A 17,617-nucleotide genomic window follows, 5' to 3' on the forward strand; every position below is an offset into this window, starting at 1 on the left:
CTTTGTCACCGCTGCTGTTCGTCCTGTCCTTAGAATCCCTTTTAGAGAAAATGAGGAAAAATACAGATATCAACGGAATTAGGATAGGAGCGACAGAGCATTAAGTTGCGGCGTATGCCGACGACTTGCTCTTCTATGTAGGTAACCCAAGGATAATATTCCCCAATTTAATGAAAATATTGAAGGAATATGGGGAGTTGTCTAACTTGAAAATTAACCCAACTAAAACAGAAATCTTGAATATAAATCTTCCAAGAGGAGAGAGAAAGGCTTTGCAAAGGGAATTTTCTTTCTCTTGGAAGGAAAAAGAACTAAAATACTTAGGAATAAAGTTAGCAGTCTCCTTGAAGAATCTATACAAAGTAAATTATATTCCATTATTAAACGAAATTAAAGATGAAATTAGAAAATTTGGGATAGGTGGTATATCATGGATAGGACGAATAAATTTAATTAAAATAGTAATCGTTCTAAACATTTTATATAAATTCCAGATGATCCCAATAAAGCTACCTGGACTGTATTTTAGGATAATAAAAAAAAATTATGCTAAAGTTCATATGGAGAAATAACCTAGAATAAGCTATGAAGTTCTAACTAGAGACAACGAAAATGGGGGTTTAGGTGTACCTGATTTCAGAAGATATTATAATGCAGTCTTAATAGCATGAATTTTTGATTGGACACATAACTCACAGGGAAAAAGTTGGATAGAAAACACTAAGTAAAACACATTTGGATAGGATAATATGGTTGCCACCTCACGTCCGTGGACTGACAGAAAGTACAAGTGTATTCACAAGAATTGTTTTGGGAGCTTGTGACACAATGTACAAACAGATGGGATGGGAATTTAACTCTATGTTGATGCCTATTGTAAAGACAGTTTTTTTTCCACCGGGGAATGAAAAGATCACAGGGAGATGGATAAGGAAGGGAGATACTCAATTAAGAGATCTAATGAAAGGTGTGGAAATTTGCCCCTTAGTAGAATTGAAGAAGAAGAGAGAGTTATTCATTAAAGTAGATGAGTGGCGGTATCTACAAATAAAACATTTCATAGAAAAACCTCCTAGGCCCCTAAGGAAGAAAGAACAATGGAACCCATTCGAAAAATTGTTTAGTACATGGGGAGATGGGAAACATGGAACTTCGAAAATATATAAAATTCTTACAAACTTAACAACAAATACGGTACCGGCATATATGGAGAGATGGGAAAGAGAATTAGGAATAAAAATAGAGGAGGATAAACAAAAAAAGATTTACAAGTTAACACACGGTAATGTGAGCATGAAAGAGGTAGAGATGAACTATAAATGCTTGGCGAGGTGGTATATGACACCAAGTATAGTACACAAACAAAAGAGGGATAAATCACCTTTATGTTGGAGGGGTTGTGGGGAACAGGGCACAGTAGGTCACATTTGGTGGGAGTGTCACAAAATCCAAAAATATTGGGAAGAAGTACTTCACTTGACACAAGAAATAACTGGGATAAAAATATTAAAGGAGCCAGGGGTATGTCTCTTTCACAGAACAGAGTTAACCGTTGAAAGGTTTAAAAATTTAGGGTTATTGCACTATATTAATGCAGCAAAGAGTTTGATTACTAAATTCTGGATGGAACAGGAAGCACCAAGAATATCGGACTGGATTAAAAAGGTAGACCAGATATATAGGATGGAAGAACTATACCATATAGAGGAGGATAAAGTGGAGTGTTTTCGTGAGAAATGGAAAAAGTGGGAGGAGTTCAAGAAGGTTAAATTAACTGAAATTGTATAAGATATATAATATAATATATGAATACCCTAGGATTCCAAAAGAGAGAGAAATGTTGCTGAGAAGTGGGGGTGGGGAGGGAAGGGAAGGCAAGGGGTGGGATAGGGAAGGGGGAAGAGGGAGTTTGTATCTTTTGGATGTTGGGTAAAGTATTGGAATACGTTATGTCGAAATTTTAATTGATGGAAGAGATAAAATGTAAAACTTAATAAAATATTAATAAAAAAAAAACAAACAAACATTGATTCGACCCACTAATGACTAGAAAGATGAACAAACTTCTTAGACCATTCTTTTCCTAGGAATTTTCATTCAAAATTCTACCCATCTATGGCCAGCTTAACTCCAGAAAGAACTCTACCTCACTTTTTTCCTCCTTTCAAATTAAATTTTATTAGGAAATATTCAACTGGTAAAAACAGAACATTGTCATATATAAAGTAGACAAATAAGCAAATACAGAAATTAAGTAATACACTATAGTGGCAAAAGTATTGGGACACCCCTCCAAATCATTGGATTCAGGTGTTCCAATCACCTCCATGGCCACAGGTGTATAAAATCAAGCAACTAGACATGCAGACTGCTTCTACAAACATTTGTGAAAGAATGGGTCGCTCTCAGGAGCTCAGTGAATTCAAGCGTGGTACCATGATAGGTTGCTACCTGTGCAATAAGTCCATCCATGAAATTTCCTTGCTACTAAATATTCCACGTTCAACTGTTAGTGGTATTATGACAAAGTGGAAGCAACTGGGAACAACAGCAGCAGCTTTGAAGTGGTAGGCCACGTAAAATGACAGAGCAGGGTCATCGCACGCTGACGTGCACAGTGCGCAGAAGTCGACAACTGTTAATAGCTAAAGACCTCCAAACTTTGTGTGGCCTTCACATTAGCACAACCGTGCATACAGAGCTTTATGGAATGGGTTTCCATGGCCGAGCAGCTGCATCCAAGCCTTACATCACCAAGTGCAATGCAAAGCGTCGGATGCAGTGGTGAAAAACATGCCGCCACTGGTCTCTAGAGCAGCGGAGACATGTTCTCTGGAGTGACGAATCACACTTCTCTGTCTGGCAATCCGATGGATGTGTCTGGGTTTGGCAGTTGCCAGGAGAACAGTACTTGCCTTGTGGACAGCCTTCCCAGAAGAGTTGAAGCTGTTATAGCTGCAAAGGGTGGGCCAACTCAATATTGAATTTTACGGACTAAGACTGGGATTCCATTAAAGTTCATGTCTGTGCAAAGACAGGCATCTCTATACTTTGGACAATATGGTGTACAGGTGAAACTGGAAAAATTAGAATATTGTGCAAAAGTTCATTTATTTCAGTAATGCAACTTAAAAGGTGAAACTAATATATGAGATAGACTCATTACATGCAAAGCAAGATAGTTCAAGCTGTGATTTGTCATAATTGTGATGATTATGGCTTACAGCTCATGAAAACCCCAAATCTCAGAAAATTAGAATATTACATGCAATCAATAAAACAAGGATTGTACACAGAACAATATCGGACCTCTGAAAAGTATAGGCATGCATATGTACTCAGTACTTGGTTTGGGCCCCTTTTGCAGCAATTACTGCCTCAATGCGGCATGGCATGGAAGCTATCAGCCTGTGGCACTGCTGAGGTGTTATGGAAGACCAGGATGCTTCAATAGCGGCCTTCAGCTCTTTTGCATTGTTCGGTCTCATGTCTCTCATCTTTCTCTTGGCAATGCCCCATAGATTCTCTATGGGGTTCAGGTCAGGTGAGTTTGCTGGCCAATCAAGCACAGTAATCCCATGATATAAATTAACTTTTGCACAATATTCTAATTTTTCCAGTTTCACCTGTATATCTCAGCACCACCATATGTCATATGTCTCAACTTGAGAGGAAGACTAAATTGGCAAAAAATGTATCATGTGTTGTGCACTTTTTTCTTTACTACCACGTTAATGGTATGGTTATAGCAGAAAGCTATCTAGAGAAGCAATAGAGAACAGAAAAGGATGGGGAGGAAAAAGGGAAAAAAACATTGTGCGTGTGTCGGGGTAGGTTTGAAGGATTGGAGGAAAGGGGGTTAGTACTGGAGCTTTTTAGACCTCATGAATAAAGTGGTTAGTTGGAGAAATGGGCTTGAAATTTGAAGGGGTATTTAAAAATAGTCCAGGAGGCCCAGACAGAGGGCAACAGTATCATCTGTTTAGGATTTTATCATTTCATTCTAGAACTTTTCAAGAAATATGAAAGAGTATGAAAAAGTGTTAGTGCTTTTTGCCAATTTTTTTTGGATATGGTTACCTGGCAGCCCTTTTCCTATTGGAAATAAAGGATGTTGGTGCATGTGCCTTGTGGCTTAAAATTAATTGGTACTGCAAGAAAATTGTGTTTTGTGGGGCATGGGATTGAGAGTAAAGTGTCTCAAAGGTAGTAAGCAACCAATGTAATAATGTTTACAAGGACAGGGTTTTGAATTGAAGATCATCTTGTTTTATGTTTAACTTGAAGCCAGAATAATTCCAAGTTCCATGGCCTGTGGCGTGGAGAACAGGAATTGTGGGTATCCAGAAGAGGAGTTAGTAGTGGGCCTGAATTGGCAGAAAGGCCATATCTCTCATGAGGTCCACACCAGTTACTACTTTATTCGTAAACATTAAGCCTTGTTTCAATTCACTCCTGTACAGTAAGACCACAGAAGAGTTTTGGGCTGGAAAGGGGAAGTCAGGAATTCAACTGTGACCCATTGTTTGTCTTGTTATGGAGCCAATCTAGTAGCTCTGATGAGTTACATTTGTTAGTCAAATGCCTTTTGATGTTCATCCAATCACTTGAGGCAGCTGTAAAATAGCTTGTAAGTGCTTGTTTTTAGCCCTGCTTGAATACTGGTTCAGTTTAGAGGTCTTTATACCATCCTTCTCATAAGCAAAGGCTGGAATTGGAAGCTATTGGGCCAGGAGCAAGCATCCAGGAGAGAGCAGTGCATCGGCACTTTTTACTTTGGACATAAGCAAGCAACGCCCCATCATCTTTTTTTTTCCTTTGTTAGTTTTTGATAAAGAAGGGAAAGACTAAAACCCTTTGCAAGTTTTCCAAGCTTTCTTTGTTGGGAAGGGAAAAAGTAAAAGAGGGCAACATAAAACTAGTGTGATATTTGACACTGATTTTGATAAACTAACACATCAATATCTGGTTCAATTGATGTAGTAGCAATTCTCAATGAACTCTCATGGTATTCTCAGATATTTTGGTTCTAATTTTGCCCTTCATGTGCTTCATCCTTAAAAATAGTTGATCACATTTATAGGTGCTGTTGAAAATTGATGTCATGAATACGGCGTGATTGTGAAGAGTGGGAAATTTTTCCTATAAAAGTCCAATAAAGAGACACTCATTTTTTTTTTCAGCTGCATGTGTGTGTTACAATAAATTCCCCCATAAAATTCCCAAATTAAAGAGTAACTCCACTTTTGTGGCAGAATCCTACCTTTTGTTGGCCTGAAGAAATAGCTGTTTGTCTGTGTCTACGTGCAAAATGACCCTGTATGGGAGTGGTTTTATAATTATCAGTCAGCTGCTGCACTTGAAGGGTTCTAATGAGGAAAATTGCAGGGTCTGCATTCCTCTAGACTTGATTTACCTTTGGGAGTATCTCACCAAAAAATACATTTTGTTCCAGGGGATGCCAAAAATTGTTGTATTTTAGTGAAGACTTCTGGGAAAATCAGTAAGCCAATCACACAAGCAGGAAATTACATTTCTGGGGGTGTTCTGTACAACATATGTATACAGAACACCTCCAGGTTGCCTTATTGCATTTACAAAATTTTACAGTGCTGCAGATTGAAAAGTAAATTTATTTTTTAACAATATTCAATAACAGTATGACTTGTGTCACAATTGTATATGCTATATAATTTTTTTTATTTGCTATTTTTTCCCCACAAAAGTGGAGTTACCCTTCAAATCAACATTTTAAAGTAATTTTACAATATTGTGTTGGGCCGCATTTATAGCAGTCTTGGGACACCCATGCATTAAATGTTTAAAAAAATGAAATGACCTATTGCACCTGACACTCCTCAGTACACAAGAATTTACCATCTAACAAGTTCTTCCTTTGCTGCTGTCAGAGCGGTAGCAGCCTAGGATCAGAACATATGCCACCTATATTTTATTTCAACCATGGATCTGCTGCTTTGAAGAATCACTTTATAGTAGATCCTAAACAACATTCACTTCTATTAGTCAAGTGCTATCACACAAGAACACCATCCTAACTGCCAAACATGGTGGTGGAAACATTCTGCTTTGGGGGTGTTTTTCTGCTAAGGGGACAGGACAACTGCACCGCATCAAAGAGACAATGGATGGGACAATGTACCGTCAAATCTTGGGTGAGAACCTTCTTCCCTCAGCCAGGACATTGAAAATGGGTAGTGGATGGGTGTTCCAGCATGACAATGACCCAAAACACACGGCCAAGGCAACAAAGGAGTGGCTCAAGAAAAAGCACATTAAGGTCCTGGAGTGGCCTAGCCAGTCTCCAGACCTTAATCCAATTGAAAATCTGTGGAGGGAGCTGAAAGTTCGAGTTGCCAAATGTCTGCCACCAAACCGTAATGACTTGGAGAGGATCTGTCAAGAGGAGTGGGCCAAAATCCCTCCTGAGATGTGTGCAAACCTGGTGGCCAACTACAGGAGACGTCTGACCTCTGTGATTACCAACAAGGGATTTGCCACCAAGTACTAAGTCATGTTTTGTGAAGGGGATCAAATACTTATTTCCCTCATGAACATGTAAATCTGTGCATAATTTGTTAGACATGCATTTCTTTTGAATTTTTTGTTGCTTTTCTGTCTCTCAGTATTACAATATACCTACCATTCAATTTTTAGACTGATCATTTCTTTGTGAGTGGGCAAACATGCAAAATCAGCAAGGGTTCAAATACTTATTTCCTTCACAGTTGGGTGGTCAGGAAGCAGTTAAGATGACTTTAAGAAAAAAACTAAGTCTACTACATTATGTCCCACGCTCTGTTAACAAAAATGCACAGACCATCTAGCACTAATTCATTCTCACCAACCCTATTACAGGGAAGGGGATGAACACTAATGGCTATTAGATGTAGAGGAGTTGCTGTAGTACATCTGTGCCGGGAGCTGAGGTTAGGCAGATATGATGTCATGGAGCCGAACAGGTGACCAGTAGAGATGAAAAACCCCCAGGGAAGGGTCAACAAATAGCATATAAGATGTGCAAGTGTGAATCTCCAACAAGGCCAAGAAAAAGAACATCATTAAAATGTTTAATCAATGTATGTGACTAGAGATCGTAATGAAACTGAAAACATAAATAAAATGAAATAAGGTTGTATACGTACAGTAAATAAAAAAAGGACTTCATAATATACATAAAAGACATGGGAAACTCTAGTCTTTCTGGTGAATTGTATAGTCCCCTTAAGGGATAAAACTACTGAGATATGCATCAAAATAACCAAAGCAATAGAAGGCTCATCACAAAAAGACAAGAAAAGGAAGAGAGCCTGAAAGGGGAAAAAAAAGGAACTCACAATCAATTTGTTACTGGAAACAAAATGGGGGAAAAAAGGTGATGATATACAGTGCTCAGCATAAATGAGTACACCCCTTTTGAAAAGTAATATTTTAATCAATATCTCAATTAACATAAGGACAATTTCCAAAATTTTGACAAAACTGAGTTTTATAGAACATTTGTTTAGCTCATTAAATGAAAGTAAGGTTAATAATATAACTTAGATTACAAAATCTTCAGTTTTACTCAAATTAGTTGATGCAAAAATGAATACACCCCACAACAAAAACTACTACATCTAGTATTTTGTATGACCTCCATGATTTATAAGGACAGCTCCAAGTCTTCTAGGCATGGAATGAACAAGTTGGCTGCATATTGCAACATCTATCTTTTTCCATTTTTCAAGAATGACCTCTTTTAGAGCTTGGATGCTGGATGGAGAGTGATGCTCAACTTGTCTGTTCAGAATTCCCCATAGGTGTTCGATTGGGTGCAGATCAGGAGACATAGTTGGTCCCTGAAACACTTTCACCCTGTTCTTCTTCTTCATGCAACAGTGGCCTTAGATGTGTGCTTTGGATCATTTTCATGTCAAAAAAAGTGTACGACGACCAAGGGCTTGGAGCGATGATAGCATCTTCTCTTTCAATATAGAGCAGTACATCTGTGAATTCATGATACCATCAATGAAATGCAGCTCCCCGACACCAGCAGCACTCATGCAGCCTCACAGAAAGACACTGCCACCACCATGTTTCACTGTAGGCACCATGCATTTTTCTTTGTATTTTCACCTTTGCAATGCCATACAGTTTTGAAGCCATCAGTTCCAAAAACATTTATCTTGGTCTCATCACTCCTTTAGAAAATTACAAATTATTAATAATTACCTCTATAGTTCTCAGCCTTTTTAATACTGTTTACCATGCATATGAATATTATGTGAGCAGTTTCAGTAGGCTGTTTAATAACTTACAAATGCAGATGTTAGCAGAGTTTAGTGCAAAAGTATTTATACAGAAGCCACAATTCATTGTTGTATAAGCTGCAATAATAATAATGTTCTCCTACATATAATCATTTCCCTATATACAGTACATATTGGGGTGCTTTTTGTTTGCAAACTGTATTAACTAGTTTACATATATTCAACAGAAGATTGTTTTAATTGAGCATCACCCCTTTTCTTTATTTTTCTCCAGCCTCCATCAACTAAACAGACATCTGGGACTCCTAAATATTGGCCTCTCCATATGACAGTGTAAAACAGACACAGACTAAACAGTAATGTTCTTGAAGCTGGCAGGCCTGTGAGACTGGGTCTTTGCTCAAAGCTTGGCATGAAACGACCTGCCATTCTGCTTGTTGGCACATACTCAGAGCCAAAAGCAAACAGTTGGGAAGAACAGGTAGGCCTGTATATACATGTCAGATCTGTTTCTCCTCCTGGGAATAGTAATACTGTTCAGAGCTTCTTGAAACTTGTGTTGGCCAATGATAAATTTCCACTTCTGTTTAATACATTATTTGACCTTGTGTTTAGAAATTCACACAATTTATCACTGAAATGTATACACAGGATGTATCTGGTGTATCACATCTGCTCAATTTTCAGATATGTTATCAGGCCATGAATTTCCCGTTTACAAAAATAACAGATTGCTGCTTTTAATTCCCCAGTGAGAAAACATCTGCTTGTTCTTTAAAAGCCTATAAGGGTCACCATACACCTACGATCAGACTGTACAATCTTTGTACCGTCCACTTTAGATCTACCAAAACTATGTATATGAGGACCTTCCTAATTTATACAGACATATTATTGCACTGCATACTAGTTGATAAAAATGTTGTGAGTTATAATGTTATCTGTACTTTGAAATATTTTTCAACTTTCAGTTGCACGTATTTTCCCTAGAGCTTAGTGAATGTGGTGAAGCTTCACTTTGTAAAAAAAACACCTAATTAGGTGCAAGGAAAATATAAAAACGGCATTTTTGCTTGCATGTGATTGGATAATGAAAATCAGAAGAGCTTTATCACATTCACTAAGCTCTGGGGACAATGAGTGCAACTGCACTTTCAAACTGCACAGTCTATATTTGCCTTTGGTAAATCCACCCAGTGAAGTACGAGGTAGTGGAGAAAGGATACCGTAGACAACTGCAGGGTCTGCATGCTCAAAAAATGTTTCTATATTTCTTTTTAAAAATACTCCTTTCTGTGAACACAATTTTGTGTTTTTGGTTTGTTTTCATCCATCTAACCATAATTTGTTCCGTAACATTTTAACTAAAAATTGTCACTTCTTTCTCAGGTAAAATGAAGGCACCATTGCTGTTTGTCACATTAACGCTAATACTTGGTTCAGCATACTCAGTAAGTGCAAGCTATTATTATTTGTTTTGTCTTTTACCAAAGATTTTATTAAGCATGTTAAAAGAAACATACAAACCATGACAAATCATATGATACAAAGCGACAACAAACAATAAAGGACAGGGAAACATCACACAACAAACACAGATACACATACAAGACCCATGCTGGGGTCCAGATAACACTACGGAAGGCAAAGGGCTGTAAGGCCCGCAACCACTTTCAGAAATAAAGCTATTATTATTTGTTTTAATCAATAAAATGTTCCTGGGAAGAAGTTGAACGTTATCTGTGATTTAACTGATACAGGGTTGCACTGACCAGTTTGCTTTCCTACTTATCCTAATGTCTTTTCTGCATAGCAGTGGTCATAGGAAACCTCCGTGCCCAAGTTTTTGGTCTCAGTGGAATAATGTTTAGTGCTGGTCATTGGAGTCACAAATCAGGCCTCCTGGGCACTAGTCACCCCTCTAGGTCTGGTCTCTGTAATAATGTGCAGTCTCTGTTAATACACATCCACAGATGAGAATTATTATACAAGATGTATTATTATGCAAGATTTATATAGTGCCAATACTGTCGTTATGTATGTAGCACCCTTCTAGATAGGTGCTAGGTTTAGATAGAAATAGTTGTGTTTTGATAGGTAAATGTAGTCGTCACTCCATAGTCAGAGTGGCTGTAATTATTTGTTAGGTAAAAGCATAGTTAGCTCACTTTACTTGGTGATCTGTGATCATTTAGTTAGGTCTGCTCAGTGTGCTCAGCTGCTGCCAGTATGCCTATAGCTTCCCCTGTATCCAGGAAACTTGAGATGTTTCTGGATGATTAGTGTGGAGTTATGCAGATGGCAGCATGAATATTGATACAGCCTCAGCCTGGCTCTGATGGTATGGGCTCTGGGTATTTCCTACCGACCTAAACAACCTTAGACCCATCCCCCTGCTTCCATTTACATCCAAACTCCTTGAGGGCTTAGCCTAAGATCGCCTGAGTTCCCATTTCACCGACAACAACCTCCTTGATCCCCTACAGTCCGGCTTTCGTCCCCTACACTCCACCGAAACTGCCCTACTCAAACTCACCAACGACCTGCCAACCACCAAAGCCAATGGCCACTACTCAGTGCTCTTACTCCTCGACCTCTCTGCGGCTTTCGACACGGTCGACCACCCCCTCCTCCTCAAAAAACTATACTCTTTTGGCCTCAGAGACTCCGCTCTCTACTGGCTCTCTTCCTATCTATCACAACGCTCCTTCAATGTTACCTGTAACGCTGCCACCTCCCCCTCACTCCCCCTCTCTGCTGGGGACCCCCAAGGTTCTGTCCTCGGGCCCCTTCTCTTCTCCAGCTACACCTCCTCCCTTGGTCAACTAATACACTCCCACGGTTTCAACTACTACCTCTATGACGATGACACTAAAATCTATCTCTCTACCCCTCGCCTCACCCCTTCAGTCTCCACCCGAATCACTAGACTTCTGAACGACATATCAGATTGGATGTCACTCCACTTCCTCAAATTAAATCTTGCCAAAACCGAGCTCCTAGTTTTCCCCCCAGCCCACGCCCCCGACCTCTCCATCACGACCAACAACGCCAACATCAGCCCCACCCCGCAAGCCAGAGTACTAGGTGTCATTCTAGACTCCAATCTGTCTTTCCAGCCCCAGGTCCAATTGCTGACTAATTCATGCAGACTCCACCTCCGCAACATCTCCAAAATACGTCCGTTCCTAACTGCAGAAACTACAAAGCAACTCATTCACTCCCTTATTATATCACGACTTGATTACTGTAACTCCCTCCTCACTGGCCTACCTCAACACAGGCTATCCCTGCTTCAGTCTATCCTGAATTCTGCGGCCAGACTCATCCACCTTACTAACCGCTCCATATCCGCCACCCCCTCTGCCAATCCCTCCACTGGCTTCCGATTGCCCAACGCATAAAATTCAAATTACTAACATTGACGTACAAAGCTGTTCATAACACTGCCCCAAACTACTTTACCGACCTGATATCCATCTACCACCCAAAACGCTCTCTCCGCTCCTCACAAGACCTCCTTCTCTCTAGTTCCCTGGTCTCCTCCTCCCATGCCCATATCCAGGACTTCTCCAGGGCTTCCCCCATCCTCTGGAACTCACTACCCCAATCTATCAGACTGTCATCTACTCTCCTCACCTTTAGGCACACCCTGAAAACCCATCTCTTCAGAGAAGCCTACCCCGCCCTCACCTAATTGCCGATCTCCTCCACTCTTCCTACCACTCCATCCCCCACAGCTATTTCCTCCTGTACCACTCTCCCCTCCCTCCTAGATTGCAAGCTCCAAGGAGCAGGGCCCTCGAACCCCTCGTGTATTGTATTGTATTGTTACTGTGTTGTCTCGTGTACTGTCTCCCATTATAATGTAAAGCGCTGATCAAACTGTTGGCGCTATATAAATCCTGAATAATAATAATAATAATACCTGCCATATTAGGGTTCGGGTATTTGTTTTTTCTTCTAATGCTTTCAGCATACAGAAATAGTTTATGGTATAATAAGAATGCTCAGTTGTGTGCCCGACCTGGCTCCACCTACCTACTTCAGTACATAGGAAAGATGGGTCCCTGCTGCCCAAGGCAAGATGCCGATATCAGACACATTTCTGTTTTCTGTCATTTTTTAATAATAACAATAATAATAATAATAATAATAATAATACTATTATCTAATAATATAATTTTACCTCTGTAATGCATATGTGACAATTCCAAAGGAAATAATTCACATACTGTATGTGGTTTGCATGTACCCAGAATGTATTGCTGCTTGTTTCATCAACACAGTATGTGTATTTTATGTCCTCTGTCATATAATGTATCTATCTTAACCTTTCTGGCGGTAATCCCGAATGTAGCTCGGGGGTTAATTTCTGTACCAAAAGCAGTAACCCCGAGCAACACTCAGGATTACACTGCAGCAATCCCTCGAGCTTTACCTTGTCCCACAATCCCATGAGGTCCTATCGCTGTGTCCCCTGGCCTTGTCCGCCGGCCAATGCCAGCATCCGTCTTCCGGGTTCCGTTCCCTGCGAGCGTCCGCACGTATGGGAGGCGGAACTGGAAGGAGATTCAAAAAAGTAAAAATTTGACATACACACAATACACTGTGATCTATAAATAATAATAGTAATGTAAAGTATCACATTACTGTATCAAACCATTTCACATACATTTTGTCCCTAGTGCTTTGTCCTGTGCCCTGCCTGCATTTTTACTGTTCTTTCTGCCTGGAAACTGAGAAATGTCCATGGCATCCAAAAAGTGTCTCTTTAGGTCAAAAGCTGTTTTAGACCGGCTAGAAAACAGCGATAGTAAATTAGAATCACTTGCAGAATTGAGCGATTGTGAAATTTGTCACCAGATACTGAAAATGATTCTGCGACTGAGCTCAGCGATGTGCAAACCTGGTGCTCTATTTCAAATTTCAGTGTTTTTGGTTTGATTATATTATTGAATTAAATTTATTATTATATTATTATTTTTTATAATTATTTATTATATTATAATTTATGATTTCGTGTTTCAAACTTTATCATACCCGGGATGTTTACTAGACTCTTGTTTGGACAGATTTAAGTGCGTTATTCCTAAGAATTACAGGCCTACAATATAAAACAACAACTTTCCATGCAAAAGAATGTACCGCTTTGACATTCAAAAATATTGATTAGTTAGACCTCCAGGGAGGTTAAAGGTAGGGATGAAGTTCGAGTTTGCTGCAATGCATAGTTCACAGCCATCTTTACCTGTTTAGTTCACTGAACAAGCAAACAAAATGGCCAGATTTTTCCTGTGCATCTGCATAAACCCCTATCTGTTACTGCAGACAGACGTCATTCTTTTAGTGGTGGTATTACTATAGCCACTAGATGACATCTTCTGGTGTGCATTCTGCAAGTGTCGGACCCAAGCAGATTCACCCATCACTACACAGTTTATTGTCAATAAATAATCAGACTTTTTGGGGGTTTGCATGTTAAAATGGTGTGTTAAGTTGAGGTTGGCAAACATCTGATTTTTGTACTACAGTAAAGCACTGCTCTGAAAAACAGAATATTGCAAGACACTAACATATGAATAGTTATAGTCTTAATACTTTTGCAGTTTATACCACCAAGTTAGAGTTTACTCTTTAGGATATTATCACTTGTAATTTCAAATAAGTCATACAATGTTAAGTATGAAGTCACTCAAGGACATTACTTTAACTGCACGTGACTGCTATTTCCTGTAAAATGTTGCATCTTTGGGATTTTAACACACAAAAGTCTGCACTGAACAATGAAGCTTATTGTTTTACAGAATAATGTGTTTGTACGAACTCCAAAATGTTTTCAATTCTTTTGAGTGTCGCTTTGGTTAAAGCCTCCTGTTCTTACATCCCTCGGTATAATTGTGTACTTAATTCCGTAAGTCATTCGGTTGTCTGATTTTGTGCCAGATATGAGATCATTTTGCCTATGGACAAAAAGCGAACATTTCTACAAGTGCTTGAACTGAAACACGCTAGGGGCGTGCCTGTTTGCTGCTTACTTTTTATTGTTTGGGCTTGGTGTATGTTTTATCTCCTGTCAAATATGCCGATATATCATTATAAATCTGTATGTTAGGATGCTTTCTCATCGTTTGAAAGAATTTCTGTTACAATTTTAAAATTAGCTAAAGAGAGTTGATATTCCTGGGCCATTACAGAAAAAAGTAAAGAATTACTACCATCTAATATTACCATTGAATAAAAATATGCAGTTAGTGAAATGTACACAACCTAGATGTTGAAAAAGCTTTTAGCATGTACCATGTAGCACAAGGTCTATTCACAATAAACAACAGTGCTGTGTATTTGGAAGAGAAATGTTGAGGAATAGTGGGGAAACCTTCCAATGCGAATGTTAGTTGTGTCAACCCTGGTGACAACTAGGGATCCCCCAACTGTGGAGGGATTTTGTTTCACTTCCTGTTTGGCTATGGCACAGGAAGTAAAGGGAAATCTTCCCAATGGGACGCATATGGCAAAAAAAAAAACTGACAGGGATTATAACCCTTTCTTCTAAATTAAAAAAAAATGCTTTCATTGTTAATTTATTGATGTAATGCAGGTAGCTTTAAAAGAAAAAAAACCCTAATGTCAGCACATAGGAATGTCAGACCATCACTCACACAAGCTCTCCTGTGGTCTGACACTCCCCACTGAACAATGCTGTAAACAACAGAGCAGAACCGTTTGTTAGGCATTGCTCAAGGGGGTATCAGAAAGTTGAGCTGCTTCTTGTGTGTGAGATTCTCCAACATGCTGCCGACACAGGCTTATTTTACCCATGCTGAATCACTTAGACAATTAATAAAGTATAAAAGGAGGCATATTTATTACTGTATATACTGTGGCTATGTTACAGTAATAAACAAAGAGGGTTCAGTTGGGTTTTAAACCCTCTTCCCACCTAGCAATATGGTTTGTATAAGTTATCAGGTGTCACTATCGATATTTGCTACATCAGATTTGTTTATATTAGATACTACATTTTATAATACTAAATTACTATCTTCAGTATTAAAAATATTATGTTTTTTTCTACTGAAAAATAAGATAACATAATTCATTGATGGTTCCAAAAGTAGTTTTCAGAAATGATTGTGTTTCAGCTTTTCCTATTCTTTTAAAGCAATGTAGGAAAACCTGCATCATCTGATCTTTTTATTTGTATAATACCACTCTTTTTATTGTATTATTTTGCAGGCAACCAGGAAGAAAAGGCAAAGTGATTTCTGGGACAATTGGAGTGACTGGGGAGATTGTAGTCGAACCTGTGGTGGGGGTGTAAGCTTCCGAGAAAGACAATGTTATTCTCGCAGGTAAATGGCCATCTTTTAAAAACCTACTTTTGTTTAAATTGTGGGATGCTCGATAGTCATCTATCAGTATGGGTTTGTGTAGTGCTTTGGCTTCATCACAGTACCTAAAATGAAGGATCCCACCACTGCCACCATTGTGATCATTTGGCTTAATTTCATGACCTGAAATAAAGTATCCCACTGTTGCCACCCTTTTTAGAGCTTGGCACCACTTGGATTCCTTATTCAGTAGTGAAATCTCCAATTTCCTTTTTTCATCTTAAAGCAGAATTAAACCCTCCTATCCTGTACAGCCAAGGAAGCTGCCTTCTTGTCCTTTGATCTGCAATTGGCAATTGGTTATCTTTCTATTCCTTTAACTCCGCCTCAGGAATATTCCTCATCCACGACCCGTATTTTGCTTCTTTATATGCAGAGAGACTCAATATCTGAGGGCCTTGAAGCCCTGGTCATTGCAAAGCCTGATAAACATTTCCTGCCATATAACCTCATTCAGAAAATTTGGAATAAGACTAAACAATTACAATGAGTCATTGGCTTTATGAAATATAGTTTAATTTGGGATCTGCAATTGCCATGGTGCTGCACATGTGATCGGCTATGGCTCCAGCAATTTAATGGTTTGACAGTTCAGCTGCAAACGATAATAAGCACACAAGCAAGCACAAAGGTTAGGCTTCATGTATTCGGGGTGTTTGCCCTACTCCTCTGAATGCCTTTGCTCCTGGCAGAAGAGAAGGAGCTTACAAAAGTGCATGAGGTCGAGTTTTGCGTTTAGGCACACCAAGTGTTAGGGCATTCATTCATTCCATTGGCCAGAATATTAACAACTTTCCAACCGCGCTATAGCCAAAAGACGTCTATAGCACGGTCGGCTAGCTTTGGGAGGGCTTCCATGGGCACACACCCCTGAGCACCCCCTGTGGCGCGCGCCTGCGTGATCTGTGGTCACTGTGTCCTTTGGACACAGCTTATCATTTATCCAAGTAGGGGGCCAGTGCGAGCTGATTGTGTCCAATCACAGCTGATCACATGTAAAAAGGAAATACCGGTTCCCGACCATCCTCTCCTCACACTGACTTACCCATCTGTGCTGGCTTTCAGTGCTGGTTATCAGTGCTGCCTATCAGTTTTCATCAATGCCGCCTATCAGTGCAGCCTCATCAGTGCCCATCACTGCAGCCTATCAGTGCCTCCTCAGTGATGCCTGTCAGCATCCATCAGTGCTGCCTATCAGTGCCCATCAATACCACCTATCAGTGCAACCTCATCAGTGCCAATCACTGCAGCCTATCAGTGCCCATCAGTGCGCATCAGTGCAGCCTCATCAGTGAAAGAGAAAAATCACTTATTTACAAAACGTTTTAACAGAAATTAAGAAAAAAACAGGGTTTTTTTACATCCTGTGTGCGCATGAGGTTATGTAGTTTACTATACACCTTGAAAGTAACTGTTTTTATCTGTTTTGGGAAACCGTTAAATTAGTGGGTTCAATTCCACTTTAAAAATTCATTTGCAATGACCCCAAGGAAACCAAGTACATACCAGTAAATAATTCCCTCTCTCACACACATTGAGAAATATTATTCAGTTTTGATGGTCATAATAGCATTTCTTCCATCAAACAGCCCCTAACTAAGCAGGATCTGAACTGACAATTTATGCTGCACACATCGTGAACTCAGCAATTTACTCTTAGTTTTCCAAACTTGGGAGGCCATCAGGAAGTTTAATATATCACTGAGCTGATTGATCAGAACAGCTACTGCTAATTTTGATGATTTTTTAGGCAGTTCCTCTGTGAATTCTATACTAGTTGTTGTTCAAGCTTAAGAACATGATACGGATATGATTAATCTAGCATTACAGCTTGTTTGTAAAAACCATCAAAGGGTTGATTGTGATTTGGGCAGATGGCAAGAGGAATACTAGTCATAAACATTAGTATTATTTATTAAGGTGGTTCAAGGTTCATTAATCTGCACAACCAAT

The 17,617-nt window shown here is 39.3% G+C and overlaps 1 protein-coding gene across 5 annotated transcripts in view; it reads left to right on the plus strand.

Moving 5' to 3' along the window:
• Positions 1-17,617, plus strand: part of PAPLN (papilin, proteoglycan like sulfated glycoprotein) — a 149,165-nt gene that overhangs the window by 48,824 nt on the left and 82,724 nt on the right. For 3 of the 5 annotated variants that reach the window (XM_089686871.1, XM_089686870.1, XM_089686874.1), the window contains exons 2-4: positions 8,545-8,751; positions 9,660-9,721; positions 15,510-15,625. In XM_089686871.1, the coding sequence (XP_089542997.1) occupies positions 9,665-9,721; positions 15,510-15,625 (173 nt within the window). In that variant the 5' untranslated portion in view covers positions 8,545-8,751; positions 9,660-9,664. The remainder of the gene's footprint in view (positions 1-8,544; positions 8,752-9,659; positions 9,722-15,509; positions 15,626-17,617) is intronic. The other 2 variants (XM_089686872.1, XM_089686873.1) reach the window with 1 other exon arrangement.

This window comes from Staurois parvus, unplaced genomic scaffold, assembly GCF_062004578.1.
Source record: "Staurois parvus isolate SC_StPar_1 unplaced genomic scaffold, SC_StPar_1.0 ptg000414l, whole genome shotgun sequence".
Taxonomy (NCBI): domain Eukaryota; kingdom Metazoa; phylum Chordata; class Amphibia; order Anura; family Ranidae; genus Staurois; species Staurois parvus.